Here is a 15,604-nt window from a genome sequence, read left to right on the forward strand (position 1 = left end):
AAGCATTGATGACTGACTGCAAGCTCTAGGGATTTACAGCATCAGTCAACGAATGGGAAGAGAGCACTGGTGTTGAAATGTTGAAAGGATCATTTTAAGTGATTATTTGATTAGCGCATTTAAAGAATTAAATTTTATATCATAATTTTTCTTCATTAATAAAATAATCACTCTTTCACTATTTGGTCAGTTTATGACCATCTAGTATATGAAAAATTTTCACATGTGAACAGCCCTGTCAATTTGGGACTTGTTTTTCCAGATGGCCTTGGAAATTCTGCTTCTTTGTTTGTAGTCACTGACCCTCAGGATTTTCTTTCCCTTCTCATTCACTACCACTGACTCTGCCCTGCAGTCCACTTATGCTGATTCTGTGCTAGTAGTTTTCCCACTGAGTACTTTTAAGGATTAGTGACATCATCTGTGTAAAATGGTAAGCAGAGTGCCAGGCACAAGGTAAGTGCTTAATAAGTATGTGTCTATAATTATTTTTACCATTTTACCTTCTTATCCACCACTTCTAATATATTTCATTTAGTACCAGAAATAAATGAATTATTCCTTGTTCCCTAAACCATGCTTTCAGTTGTATTTCTTACTTTCCATTGGTTTTTGTTAGGAGACTGACTTTCCCTATAAATGTTGCTATATATAACTCGTGGTTAAATTCCTGCTGAATAGGCTTTTACAACTATTACAGGCTGGCATGGGAATCTAATCTTCATTTATAATAGTTACTTAAGGAAAAAATTATTTTAAGTTCTAAGTAATTGGTTTATGAGTATAATGGATTGCCTATACTGTATTATGAAATTCAAACCTGAAATGATGTCCAGGTCTTTTTTAAATATAATTTTTTAAATGATGTTATGCGTTGCATGGCTTAAAATTCGAAAGATTATTTTTTAAAATGCCTTTTGAAAAAAGATTTTTTTCCTATCCTTGGCCCACAGTCAACTAATACCCCTTCCTAGAGACAACTAGTCATACTTGTTTAAGTCTTTTGATTTTATAATGAGTGTATATATTTTTGCCTAACTTACTGGACCAATTTAGTATTGCTAGGTTTTTTGTGTTCTTTACATTTTACATTATGGCTTTTGGTGCCCACTAGTCCAAGTGTGACTTAGAGCTTATTAAATTGAACTTCGTGCTCCAGATAATTTAGGCCATTTAGATATTGGGTTGGCCAGAAGGTTCGTTCGTTTTTTTTCCCGTACGATGGCTCTAGTAGCACTTAGTTGTCTTTAACTTCATTTGAAACAGTTTTGCTAGATTGTATGTGACACCTGTCGTATCAGCATGCATTTTAAAAAGGACTTAACAAAATTGGTGAGTTTTTGTATAGCCATTTTAATATTGAAGATGGAAGAACAAAAGCAACATTTTTGGCATATTATGCTTTATTATTTCAAGAAAGGTAAAAACGCAACTGAAATGCAAAAAAAAAGATTTGTGCAGTGTATGGAGAAGGTGCTGTGACTGATGGAACATGTCAAAAGTGGTTTGCGAAGTTTCGTGCTGGAGATTTCTTGCTGGATGATGCTGCACGGTCGGGTAGACCAGTTGAAGTTGATAGTGATCAAATGGAGACATTAATTGAGAACAATCAACGTTATACGCGGGAGATAGCCGACATACTCAAAGTATCCAAATCAAGTGTTGAAAACCATTTGCACCAGCTTGGTTATGTGAATCGCTTTGATGTTTGAGCTCCACATAAGTTAAGCGAAAAAACCTTCTTGACCGTATTCCCGCATGCGATTCTCTACTTAAACGTAATGAAAACGTTCCATTTTAAAAACAAATTGTGACGGGCGATGAAAAGTGGATACTGTACAATAATGTGGAACGGAAGAGATCGTGGGGCAAGCAAAATGAACCACCACCAACCACCCCAAAGGCCGGTCTTCATCCAAAGAAGGTGATGTTGTGTATATGGTGGGATTGGAAGGGAGTCCTCTATTACGAGCTCCTTCCGGAAAACCAAACAATTAATTCCAACAAGTACTGCTCCCAGTTAGACCAACTGAAAGCAGCACCTGACAAAAAAACGTCTGGAATTAGTCAACAGAAAATGCATAATCTTCCATCAGGATAACGCAAGGCCGCATGTTTCTTTGATGACCAGGCAAAAACTGTTACAGCTTGGCTGGGAGGTTCTGATTCATCCGCCGTATTCACCAGACATTGCACCTTCGGATTTCCATTTATTTAGGTCTTTACAAAATTCTCTTAATGGAAAAAATTTCAATTCCCCAGAAGACTGTAAAAGGCACTTGGAAGAGTTCTTTAATCAAAAAGATAAAAATTTTGGGAAGATGGAATTATGAAGTTGCGTGAAAAACGGCAAAAGGTAGTGGAACAAAAGGGTGAATACGTTGTTCAGTAAAGTTCTTGGTGAAAATGAAAAACGTGTCTTTTATTTTTACTTAAAAACCGAAGGCACTTTCTGGCCAACTCAATACAAAGAGCAGAGAGAAAACCGTACCCAGTTTTTTTGGCCACTACTCAAAATTGCCAGGAGTCTTTAATCTAGTCCTTTGAGGCTACTGACTCCTTTATTCCTAAAGTCTCCTCACTTTTTCTCCATTTTTGTTTTGATTTCAAGTAATATTGTACTAATAACAAATCAGGTGAAGAAAGTAAAAGGATATGCAAGTAGTATAACAATTTTATAATACACAGTCTTTGCTAATTCCATTTGTTTTACATTTTGGTATTTTATTGTAGCATTGTATTCCAGAAGGTATATGGAATCTATTTAAGATGAAGACATCTGACTTAAGAAAACAGAAATATTGAACTCATAATCTTTTTAATATTGTTAATTAACTTAAATGGGTATTATTCAACATTTTTAATATTCTAACAAATTCAGTCTTTGAAAATCTGCTTTGATGTATTGATTTCTCCTCCCTTAGGAAGTATTTAAGGAAAGAATTGGTTATACACATATGTTTGAAGTATTAAAATCAATGGGTCAGCCACCACTGGAACTACTTAAAGAACTTATGAATATGGTGAGTTTTTTTAGCTTTATTAGAAGAAGTTCCATTATCTTTGTATCAAAGATGGTAACTAACCTTTTGTCTCATGTTGCTTTACAGGCTGTAGAGGGTGATCACACTTCAGTTGGAATTTTGGGCATTAGTAATGTCCAGCCTCTCTTGCTTCTTATCCAGTGGCTTCCAGAGCTAGAATCCCATGACCTGCAAATCTTCATCTCTGATTGGCTGAAAAGAATTTGTTGTATTAATAGGCAGAGTCGAACTACTTGTGTCAATGCAAATATGGGAATTAGAATCACTGAAACCCTTAATTCCCATTCTTCCCTCCATCGAACTTGTGCTGAGAACTTGATTGCACTCCATGGTTCATTGGGGAGTCAGTCAGTGAGCTCAGAAGAAATCCGTCAACTACTAAGATTGTTGAGAGTGGATGAATCTGAGTACATTCACCCCTATACCACTCTTGTAACTCGAGCAATCCTGACAATGGCCCGAAAACAAAGTCTAGAGAGTGCACTGCAGTATTTTAATTTGTCACATAGTATGGCAGGAATTTCTGTGCCTTCCATACAGAAATGGCCAGGGTCTGCCTTTTCTTTCAATGCTTGGTTTTGCTTAGATCAGGATCAGTTGACTCTTGGCAATGCTAACAAAGGAGGAAAAAGAAAACAATTATACAGGTACTGGTACAAGTTATGGAATATAAGTGAATACTGTCATAATATATGCTGTGATTCTTAAACAGGAAAACGTTTTTCTAAGCATCTATTTTTTTTTTCCTCGAATACTGTTTTTTTTTTAAACTTTTATTTTATTTTATTTTATTTATTTATTTATGGCTGTGTTGGGTCTTCGTTTCTGCGCGTGGGCTTTCTCTAGTTGCAGCGAGTGGGGGCTACTCTTCATTGTGGTGCACGGGCTTCTCATTGCAGTGGCTTCTCTCGTTGCAGAGCACGGGCTCTAGGCGCGCAGGCTTCAGTAGCTGTGGCACGCGGACTCAGTAGTTGTGGCTCGCGGGCTCCAGAGCGCAGGCTTAGTAGTTGTGGTGCACGGGCTGAGTTGCTCCGTGGCATGTGGGATCTTCCCAGACCAGGACTCAAACCCGTGTCCCCTGCATTGGCAGGCGGATTCTTAACCACTGAGCCACCAGGGAAGTTCTAAGCATCTACTTTTTAAGTGTACAACAATTTATCTGAAGCCTCTCCTCCTTAGAGTGTACACAGTTTAATTATAAGTGCTTTGTTGCTTTCATAATAATAGTTGTATATCTCAGATATTTTGCTAGTTAAGTTCTGAAACTAATTTGGAAACAAAGTTCCTTCTTAAAATTATTGTATAAGTGGAGGAGAAAGGAATAGTAAACTTGAAAATGAATGGTGATTTTCTGTTCTATTGAGGATGCTACTATATATTTATATGAAGGACCAGAAAAACCTATGTGTTTCCAAACTTAGTTACTTCAGTAACTAATACATTTTAATATGCCTTGTGATTTTTTAAGACTTTATTCATTCTTTCTGAATCTTATTTGGAAGAATTTTGAAGATTTGAAAGTTTATAGTTTTGCTAGAGTTTGCTAATGGCATTCTGTGTATAAGGCTACCTTTTATAATATACTAAACTGCTATGCCCAAAAAAGATTTAAAAATCAACTTTCATGCAAGGTGGGATTGATGGTGTATGGCAATAGAATGTAAGCCACAGTGTGTTTGGTAAAGATATTCATGGTGAAGTTACGGTTTTTGTGTGCCCCAGTGATGATGAAACTGTACAACTGACTTCAAAAGTTCTGATAATACGTACTTTTGTTAGCTTTTTTACAGGAAGTGGCATGGGTTTTGAAGCTTTTATTACCCATTCAGGTATGTTGGTTGTGGCAGTGTGCACGAAAAGAGAATATGCAACAGTTATGCTTCCTGACCACAGTTTCTGTGATTCCCTCTGGGTAAGGCTTTAAGGCATCACATCTAACTTCTGGGTTCTTTCCTTTTAAAAAAACACATGTTTGGTGTGTGTACATCAGGTGTTATCACCTGCTTGTTGAGAGTTGATTAATTTTATGTTAAAGTTCTATTCATGTTGAAGTTTACCTATAAAGGAGTTAATACCATTTATCATAATTTCAGCGGTAATCATTTTTCTGCTAAAAAAATTAAATTGAAATGTTATATTTCTTTCAAGTTTTCTAGAATCAAATTTGATTTTGAATTTCAATTTAAAATGAGAGCAGAAATTGTTTAAAAACAATGCATTTCTGTTGCTTTTCTTAAAAAATAAAGTGCTTCTCATTAGAAACATTGATTGATTCTAGAGAACACTTATAGACTTGGAAAATGCAGAAAAGGTACTATGTTACAATTGTGTGTAGATTTTCTAGAATAGTCAGAAGCTCTTTTATAGTACTACAGGCAAAATTGTTACTTTAACAGCATCATTTTAATCAGCGTTTAATTATGCTTAAACTTACTGTTCTACCTTTCACACAAACTAGTTAAATAGTAATACTCTGAAAACATTTGTTACTGCAAGGACTTAATGTAATTTTTACTTTTTAAATATATGTTTTACTTTACCAGCACAACATAACCATTGTTCACATGCCTGGAAAAAGGCCCTTTGGTCAGAGCCTTGTATATATCTATGACAATGGACAGCAGAAGGTCTCTGCCCCTCTGAGATTTCCTGCCATGAATGAAGTAAGCACATCTAACCTACTCTTTTTTTTTTTTTAATAAATATTTATTGTATTATTTATTTATTTTCCTTTTTTTCGGGGAGGGTCACGTCGGGTCTTAGTTGCGGCACATGAGATCTTTGTTGAGGCATACAAGATCTTTCCTTACAGCACGCGGGTGCTCTCTAGTTGTGGTGTGCGGGTTTTCTCTCTCTAGTTGTGGCGCACGCGGGCTCCAGGGCGCATGGGCTCCAGGGCGTGTGGGCTCTATAGCTTGTGACATGTGGGCTCTCTCATTGAGGCACACCGGCTTAGTTGCCCCATGGCTTGTGGGATCTTAGTTCCCTGACCAGGGTTCGAACCCGCATGCCCTGCATTGTAAGGTGGATTCTTTACCACTGGACCACCAGAGAAGTCCCTAACCTACTCTTTATGGGACCAGTTGTTTGCAAACTCTTGAAAATTTTTTCAGTTTAATGTATAAGCTTCTGTTTATTCTAAATATGTGCCTGTAAGTTTTAGTGTTTTCTGCATACTAAGATATAGTAAGTTAATATTTAATTCTGTTAGCCTGTCATCATTAGATGAAGTCAGACATCATATAATAAAGAAAAACAATTCAAGGAAGAAACAAATGTAATTAAAGTCTTAGAAAAATAGACCCGTAACAGGAAAGCCAAAGAAATTGAACAGAGCAGGACAAAGGATCATTTAATAAAGCTCTCCAGGTATACCAAATATTTAGATGCACTCTTTTCCATCATCGAATTTTTCATTGATTTTGAAACAATAATGAAGAAACCTTAAATATTTACATTGTAGTTAGGGATAAGATAGAATTTAGAATTTATTTACTGAGGTGATTCTTAAGGAACATTAGTGTAAAAGTTCTTTGAGAATTTTTGGACATTTTTGAAAGGGCCTTTTCTGAAGATAATGGAATGGATTTGATTATTTTCCAAGTCCTTCTAGGATTCCAGTAACTTCTTGTTGCTGTTCATGTCTATGATCACTTCAGGATAATCCGTAATTAGCAGTATTATACTGATGTGTAATTCTCTGCTTATAAATTTTAAGGGAGAAAGGTGGTTTTCTCTACTTTAGAATACAGTAAAGTAAAAAAACTTTTACTAAATATACACTCATTAAAAATCAAAATTTACAGAAGGATGTAAAGTGAGTTATAAAAGTAATGCAGGGGCTTCCCTGGTGGCGCAGTGGTTGAGAATCTGCCTGCCAATGCAGGGGACATGGGTTTGAGCCCTGGTCTGGGAAGATCCCACATGCCGTGAAGCAACTAGGCCCGTGAGCCACAACTACTGAGCCTGCGCGTCTGGACCCTGTGCTCCGCAACAAGAGAGGCCGCGATAGTGAGTGGCCCGCGCACCGCGATGAAGAGTGGCCCCCGCTTGCCGCAACTAGAGAAAGCCCTCGCACAGAAATGAAGACCCAACACAGCCAAAAATAAAGAAAGAAATAAAAATTAAAAAAAAATAAAAGTAATGCATCCAAATCCCATAGGCCAAATGTAACATCTGTAATGATATCTTATGTATACACACACATGCACACATCATGATCCACTAAAAACAAAACTTTGTTTTACAGTGTATTGCTTAATTTTATGTACTGTTTTATTTTAAATATGAGGATAGAGATTTAATTAAAATGTGTAATTTATTATGTTTGTTTGTTTCTTAATTTTAGCCTTTTATTTCTTGCTGTATTGGTTCAGCTGGGCAAAGAACCACCACTCCTCCACCATCCCAAATCCCAGATCCACCTTTTTCTTCTCCCATTACCCCTCATCGAACATCATTTGGTGGAATTTTGTCCTCAGCTTCCTGGGGAGGAACAATGGAAAAATCAAAGTTGATTACCAAATTGATATCAGCTGGAACACAAGACAGTGAATGGGGGTGTCCCACATCTCTGGAGGGTCAGCTGGGGTCTGTTATCATCTTCTATGAAGCACTGCAACCTCTTCAGGTGAAGGCATTATATTTAGCAGGTGAGCATGTACCATCATACTGCCTAATTAAACTGAAATAGTTTTTTCTGTTGCCTAAATATATTCTGAAGAATATATTTGATCTAAAGAATGTACAGTTGGCCATTGAACAACTCTAGGATTAGGGGTGCAAACCCTTCATGAAGTCAAAAATCCACATATAACTTATGTCGGCCCTCCATATATATGCAGTTCCTTTGTATGCATGGTTCTGCATCTGTGGATTGTGGTACTGTCTATTTACTATTGAAAACAATCCATATATGAGCGGACCCACACAGTTCACCTCATGTTGTTCAAGGGTCAACTATATTTGTTTTAACTGAAACTGAAAGGGAAGAAAAAGCCCACCACACCTTGTACTTTTACTCCCCTTAGCTTTATTGAGATATTGACATTATAACATATATAAGTTTAAGGTATGCAATGTGCTGATTTGATACATGTATACCCTGCAAAATGATTACTGTAATAAAGTTGGTTAACACCTCCATACCCTCACATAATTACCATTTTTTAATGTGTGTGTTGATAACATTTAAGATTTACTGTCTTCACAACTTTCAATTACATTATACGTTATAATTAATTATAGTATACTATACATTTTTTGATATGCATAAAAAAAACCTTTGAGAAATATTTCAAATATCATCCATAATACTGCCTGTGTTAGTCTATTAGGACTGCTATAACAAAATACCACAGACTAGATAGCTTAAACACTATTTTCTCAGAATTCTGGAAGCTAGAATTCCAAGATCAAGTTTCTATCAGGCTTGGTCTCTAGTGGATCCTCTATTCCTGGCTTGTCGATGGCTGCCTTCTTGCTCTGTCATGGAATATGTTCTCTGTGTGTATGTGCAGAGAGAGATCTCTGCTGTCTTTTCCTCTTATAAGGGGCCCTATTGAATTAGGGCCCGACTTTTATGACATCATTTAGCCTTAATTACCCCTTACAGGCCCTATCTCCAAATACAGTCACACTGGGAGTTAGAGCTTCAACATATGAATTTTGAGTGGGTGGGTACACAATTCAATCTATAATACTGCTGGTGCTTTTGACAGATTTTAATACATTGATGAAACAAAATATAAGTTTGTCTTCCTAAGAAGTCACACAACTGATTCTAGAGTCATATGAGTCTTATTCAAAACTTGTCATTTTTATAATTTATATATTAATATATCTGAAGAATTCATGAAGGCATTAGAATTAGGAGTTCTTGGATAAAATTACAAGTTTTTGTTTTGGTTTTTTCTTTTTCATTTGGCTCTGATTTTAAAGATACACACTGGTTGTTATTGGATCATAACTATTTTCAAAATTCAGGAGTTAAGCCTATAAGTAGTTATGTATATTAACTCTGCAGATTAGCTTATTATTTGTCAGAATGTCTTTTTTTAGATTACATGGAGTTTTGAGATGAATGTCTCTGTCCACACTTAAAAAGTTTGTATTAGAACCTTGTCGTTACTTTAAAACTCACCAAAGTATTTGAAGTTGACCCTTAATCTAAATAAATTCCAAGTTAATAATAAGTCATTTAGTGTAGTCATTATAGCTATATAGTTTGGATTTTGCTCTTAACAATTTTCCTACTTAAAATTCTACTCTTATAAATAGTAATTATTTGTTATGTTTTATTCATAATGATTATTTTTAATGGCTACATAATATTTCATTAGATTCTTAATGCATGATTTACTTAGGTTGTTTATAATTTTTAATATTGTTATAAACTTCAAACATTAAATATGATGAACTATTGTACCAATTTTTTTTTTTTTTGTATTTTGATGGATTTGCTTATGATAAGTTCCCAGGGTAAATATTCAAAGGGTGTGAATATTTTTATAGCGCTCAATACATGTTACCTACTCAGTTTTCGTAAAGGATATACCAATTGACAGTGCCTACCAGTAACACATAAATATACCCAACTCACTACAGCCTCATTAAGATGGAATGGTAAATACTGTTTCCTCCATTTTTTTATGTAAAATGGAAACTTGCTTTAATTTGTAGTTTTTTTTTTTTGTTTTTTTTTTTAGTAAAGTCAAGAGTTTTTTCCTACTCATTAGCTGTTCCATTTCTGTGATATCTATTCACATTATTGATTGGTTGTTTTGCTGTTTTATCTTACAAATTTGAATTGTTTTATATTTGATCAATGTATAAACTTTGTTATGTTTATATTAGTTTTTAATGCTATATAAAATTTCCTTTCTGTAGTAGAGATTGATCTACCCCCTCTCCGAACTTTACTAGGTGTTAGACGAATTGGATGTGATATAAAAATAAAGTACATTTTGGCTAATGTGTTTTAACTGTGTTATATGAGAAGCTTGAAACAGCTTAATTAAAAATTTTTTTCTGATTACACAGACCTGAGGAGGCCATATATATTCAATGATATGTGTGTGTATGTGTGTATAAATAATTTTCAGGTCCAAACTGTTTAAGCCCTTGGAAATTTCAAGAGTCTGACATGGCTGACCTGCCTGGTAACGTCCTTCTTCACTACACTGCAAAGGTCAGAGTAAATGCATGGACTGTCCATCTAGCTGTAACTATGCTGTGAACTAAAATTCCATTTTTATTCCTTTTGTCATTTCAGTGGGTAATTGAGAAGAAGGGGCTTGAATTACTGTTAAAAAATTATTAATTTTCAAAAGATGAGAAGCAGTAAAAATTAAGATGCAGTTCTCAACTATGGTTCAAGTGTTATCATTATGTCATCCCAGCCATATGAATGGAAATGGTTGTAGTGGGAATTTGTACTAATGAATCAACTTCAGTAAATGAAATTGTTTAAATGTATTCTCCTTTTTTGGAAGGAGAGATGAAACAGAATTGTGCTCAACTTTTTCTTTGTTTATTTTTTAATTTTTTGGCTGCACGGCTTGTGGGATCTTAGTTCCCTGACCAGGGAATGAACCTGGGCCCTCGGCAGTGAGAGTGCAGAGTTCTAACCACTGGACTGCCAGGGAATTCCCTGTTTATTTTTAAAATGTGGTTAACAAGAAAACAAAAGAAATGTTTACATCAGAAGGAGAAGAAAAGCTACCTATATGCATACCATGCCCAGTGCTTTTTCCTTCAAGAAAAGTCGTTTATCTAGTGAAAGTAATTGAGGTTAGCAAGGGCTGAGGGAAAGAAGATCAAAGGTAGAACTGGGAGGAAGAAAAGGGAGAAGTGGCATAAACAACAATATTAATTGCCTTCATTATATTTAATGTTACTTTAACCCAGAAGTTGCTTCTGTTGTGTGATATTATACATCATAGACCTTTTCCCCCCTAGTTTAACCAGCTAGTACATGGTCATAATTTATTGCTTTGAATGCTTGTTTATGTGTAACCTAATAAAATGTACTTGTCAGGTGGTATTTCCCCTTACCTTTTTATTTTGATTAATTTCAAACCTAGAGAGAAGTTGAAAGAATGGTAAAGTGAAATCCTGTATACTCTTTACCTAAATTCACCAGTTACTAACATTTTGCTGCACTTGGTCTTCATCTATCTCAAATCATTTGTGACAGCAGATTGACATAGACAATCTGCAATCAAGACACTTTACTCCTAAACTTTACAACATAATCATTAACCTACCTGAGAAAATGATCAATAATTCATGTCCTTTACAACCCATGTTCAAATTATCCCAGTTTTCCCCAAAATATTTGTTTAGCCTTTTAAAAATTTAATCTTGGATCCATTTGAACATTGCATTGGTTATAATCTCTCTTGAGTCTCTTATTTTTTATTTGTTTGCTTTTTATAATACTTTTTCCCAAAGATATACATGTTTGTTTACCAAACTAGATTTTAAGTTATTTCCTGGCAGGGACTATCTCTCTTTTTTTTTTCCCCCAGGGACTATCTCTTATACTTACTTTCATTACAACTATTCTGTATAGCTGGATAGGAAATAATTGGACTTAATCTCACTAATTGGTGACATGTCTAGACATATGATGACTAACTGAGTCTTTTTGGCATATCCTTTTTTCAAAGTAACTTTGATTTTAATAATATTAAGGTTGAATTCTTACTTTTGGAAGTAAAAATTCTGTAATTTTTAAAATAGCTATTTTTCCTCACAAAACCCGATATGACAGATATATACAGTAAAACAGTTTATTGGAGGAACATTTCTTTAAAATGGTAGCATATCATGATACAAGAATTCTGTGGTTAAATAACGTTGAGGGAATGTTGCATTCTGTATATCCTTCTTGGAGATGGATCATACACTTGAAAAATTCTGCTTATGAAGAAACTAGTTCACATTTGTTTTATCCTACTTTTTCACCAGTTATTTGAACATAGAACACATTTTGATTTTCATTTCACTTATTAACAAGTGGTAGTTTGGGAAAAGCTACTCCAGGGAATTTTAGCAGTCAACAGTTTTTCATCTTTGTACTTATTTGTTGGAGGTGTTTAACCATCAATTTAAAATTTTTTGAGTGTTCTCTTTCTGCCAAGAGTTGTCTGAACTTTTAGGATACAAAGATGAATAAGTTAAAACCTCTGGCTTTAAGAAGCTTACAATCTAAAGTCAAATAAATGTGTAAAAAATAAGTGCAATATAATTTTATAAGCATTTTTCTTTTTAGCTACCATTTATTCGGTGTTTACAGTGTATTAAGCACTATGCTAATGTTTCACATGTACTGTTTCACTTAATCTTTTACAAAAGCTCTGAGGGTTATATGGTACTCTTTGTATCTTTTCTAAGCTCTAGTTTTCTGAGGCTGAGGAAAGATAAGTAACTTGCCTAGCCTCATAATTCTAGTGAATGCCTAACCTGTTTAATGCGTATCCTTAACCACTATACAATATTTTTTTGTGTTGGAATTATATACAGAATACAGTGTGGGTACAAAGGAAGAGTGGATGGTTCTTCCAGGAGGATAGAATATCATAGAAAAGATGGTTTGATTTGTGTTTTAAAAGGCAGAGTAAAGGGAGGGATGTGCAGTGAGCAACACCTACAAAGGCATAGAATGTAAAGCTGGATTCTGTGTGTATTTGGGTATAGGTCACTGAGTGGGAGCAGTTGGCCAGAAATGAAGTTAGAGGGCCAAGTGGAGGCCAGATCATAGCAAACCTCTTATGCCAGGCTAAATAGTAGGCAATGGATAGGATTTTAAGAAGAGTGATATGATCAGGTTTGCATTTTAGAAAAAGGTCTTGAGCTACAGTGTCAAAGTTGGATTGGAGAGAGAGACTGGAGGCAGTCATACCATAGGGAGATTACTGTGTTTGGACAGGTCCTAGATCCATAGTACCAAACTAAGGTAGTAATAGGAGAAAGACTTTTCTGTCTCGGAGACTAGTATAGTTTACATTGAGTTAAATGTAAACTCAGTTTACATTTACTTTATTAAATCAATTTTTCTCAGTTGCCTTAAGAGAAAAGCAACAACCACATCATCTGTGCTAAAATTTGTAGGTTTCTTTATTTTCTTTTGGACTGGGGATTAGATTCAAAGATGTTTCATTATCTGCCAATTCACAGGTTACATGTGAGGTTCCCTGCTTTATAAACCTTTATGGAAGTTAACAAATGACTTTAATAATTTCTAGAGTTGCAGACAAAGCTCTTAATTTGAATATAACTAAAATTGTCAGTCAGTAATATAAGGGAAAATAGTGTCTTATGCCTGTGGTTTGATTTTTGTATTGTGATATAATTTTCTGTACTAATGGGACTAAAACATTGAATTTTTTTAAAAGTCAAAAATCTGTTTGCATATATTGGTTTAGAATAGAAGCAATTTTAAACTATGTGATTGGTAAATGGTAAGTTCTAGCTAATGCTTATCTGTTAGATGACAAGCAGCGGTGACCTGCATTTGATGAGTGAGTGCATTAGAATCAGTCCCTGATTCTTTTAAAAGACAATCAGAGAATAGTAATACTAAACTTAATATTGTAGGCATCTTATCATTGACTATACTATATACCTTTTAAAATTATAGTGAAATGTTCCATATATAGTTAAAGTTATGTTTTGTCTTCATTGTGCTTAGCTGTTTGCCATATTTTTCTTTTATTTTTAGGCCTGCAAAAATTCAATCTGTCTTGATTTATCTACTAATTGTTTGCATGGAAGGTTAACAGGAAACAAAGTAGTAAACTGGGACATTAAGGTAAGTTAATGATGAATGATGGGCAACATATTATGTAAGTTTACTGATCCTTTAAAAACTTTTGTCTTTTGAGCACCACCAGATTGATCTGAATAAGTCCTGTTTAAAATGTTTGCAGATACACGGTTTGAAGGATAAATAAATAAGTAGTTGAATGACTATTTGTTTGTAACGTAGTTATCTTTTTAAACTATGCCATGAGCTTAGCAGTTTTCATAAGAAAAATATGCTGCCCTGGTTAATAGCTCCACTTTTAAGGTATTTAATCCCTAAAACTATGTAACAGATTTCAACCCCTCAGAGACTTCATTGATTATCCCTTTTCTCCTATATCACATACTTCTCCCTCTCTAGTCTCCTGTCCATCAGCTTTAACAAACTTAGATCTTTCCTCTCTGAGGTTAAAGATGAGTAATTTTTCCTCTTCTTCATAACCCCGTCTAGCCATTATATCTTGTCTGCCTTTTTCATGTGCCTCATATTTATGTCTTAGCTGGATGTAATGTCTTTGCTTCTATCTAAAGGCCTCTACTTATTTCCCAAGACGGAGTTAACTATTCTTGTCATGAGTACCTATAGAAGTTTCTATTATTTCACTTATCATGGTGAATAGTTAACTGTTTGCTTGCTTGATTCTCCAGTAGTCCTTAAGAACTTCAAAGGAGGGAACACTGCTTTTTCCCCCAGTGCCTGGCACAGGGATACATAATAACATTGTTGACTGAGTGATTAAACTAGTTAAGATTATTTGGGCTAATGTGAAAGTCAGAGATACCCTATTTCTAAAATATAGGATTTCCTTAAAAGATATATTAAATAGAAATTATAGCCTAAGTAAAATAAAAATAAATATAAAAGATAGTTATACTGGAACTTGCTGATAAATCAGCAAAAAAAACGACAACAACAAAAAAACTTTTGTCTTCTAGTCATTTAATACCAATCAAATATGCTTATTGTTTCAATGAACAGAAATCATTAGGATAATTCTTCTATGTAAAAATGAATCCATCAGTTTGTATTAATCTCATGTTATTCATGTGGTATAAAGCTTTTTTCTGTTTAACTTTAAGGTAAGAACACTTATTCTTACCTGTTAACATAGTAAGATTTATGACTTGTTTGCCAATTTGTAGGTTTTTTAAATTTGAATTTTATTATATTTATTTATTTGTATACAGCAGGTTCTTATTAGTCATCCATTTTATACACATCAGTGTATACATGTCAATCCCAATCTCCCAGTTCATCCCACCCCCCCACACACCGCCCCCACGCGCTTTCTCCCCCTTGGTGTCCATACGTTTGTTCTCTACATCTGTGTCTCTATTTCTGCCTTGCTAACCAGTTCATCTGTACCATTTTTCTAGATTCCACGTATATGCGTTAACATACGATATTTGTTTTTCTTTTTCTGACTTACTTCACTCTATATGACAGTCTCTAGGTCCATCCACGTCTCTGCAGAAGACCCAATTTTGTTCCTTGTTATGGCTGAGTAATATTCCATTGTGTATATGTACCACATCTTCTTTATCCATTCGTCTGTCGATGGGGATTTAGGTTGCTTCCATGACCTGGCTGTTGTAAATAGTGCTGCAATGAACATTGGGGTGCATGTGTCTTTTTGAATTATGGTTTGCTCTGGGTATATGCCTAGTAGTGGGATTGCTGCGTCATATGGTAATTCTATTTTTAGTTTTTTAAGGACCCTCCATACTGTTCTCCATAGTGTCTGTATCAA

General features: G+C 34.8%; 1 protein-coding gene across 2 annotated transcripts in view; it reads left to right on the top strand.

Moving 5' to 3' along the window:
• NBEAL1 (neurobeachin like 1) overlaps positions 1-15,604 on the top strand; it is a 171,442-nt gene that overhangs the window by 57,438 nt on the left and 98,400 nt on the right. For both annotated transcript variants that reach the window (XM_082466857.1, XM_082466858.1), the window contains 7 exons: positions 2,925-3,023; positions 3,111-3,691; positions 4,824-4,956; positions 5,588-5,707; positions 7,393-7,696; positions 10,148-10,233; positions 13,771-13,860. In XM_082466857.1, coding sequence (XP_082322983.1) covers positions 2,925-3,023; positions 3,111-3,691; positions 4,824-4,956; positions 5,588-5,707; positions 7,393-7,696; positions 10,148-10,233; positions 13,771-13,860 — 1,413 coding nt within the window. The remainder of the gene's footprint in view (positions 1-2,924; positions 3,024-3,110; positions 3,692-4,823; positions 4,957-5,587; positions 5,708-7,392; positions 7,697-10,147; positions 10,234-13,770; positions 13,861-15,604) is intronic.

This window comes from Balaenoptera physalus (genome assembly GCF_965194825.1).
Source record: "Balaenoptera physalus genome assembly, chromosome: 6".
Lineage (NCBI taxonomy): Eukaryota > Metazoa > Chordata > Mammalia > Artiodactyla > Balaenopteridae > Balaenoptera > Balaenoptera physalus.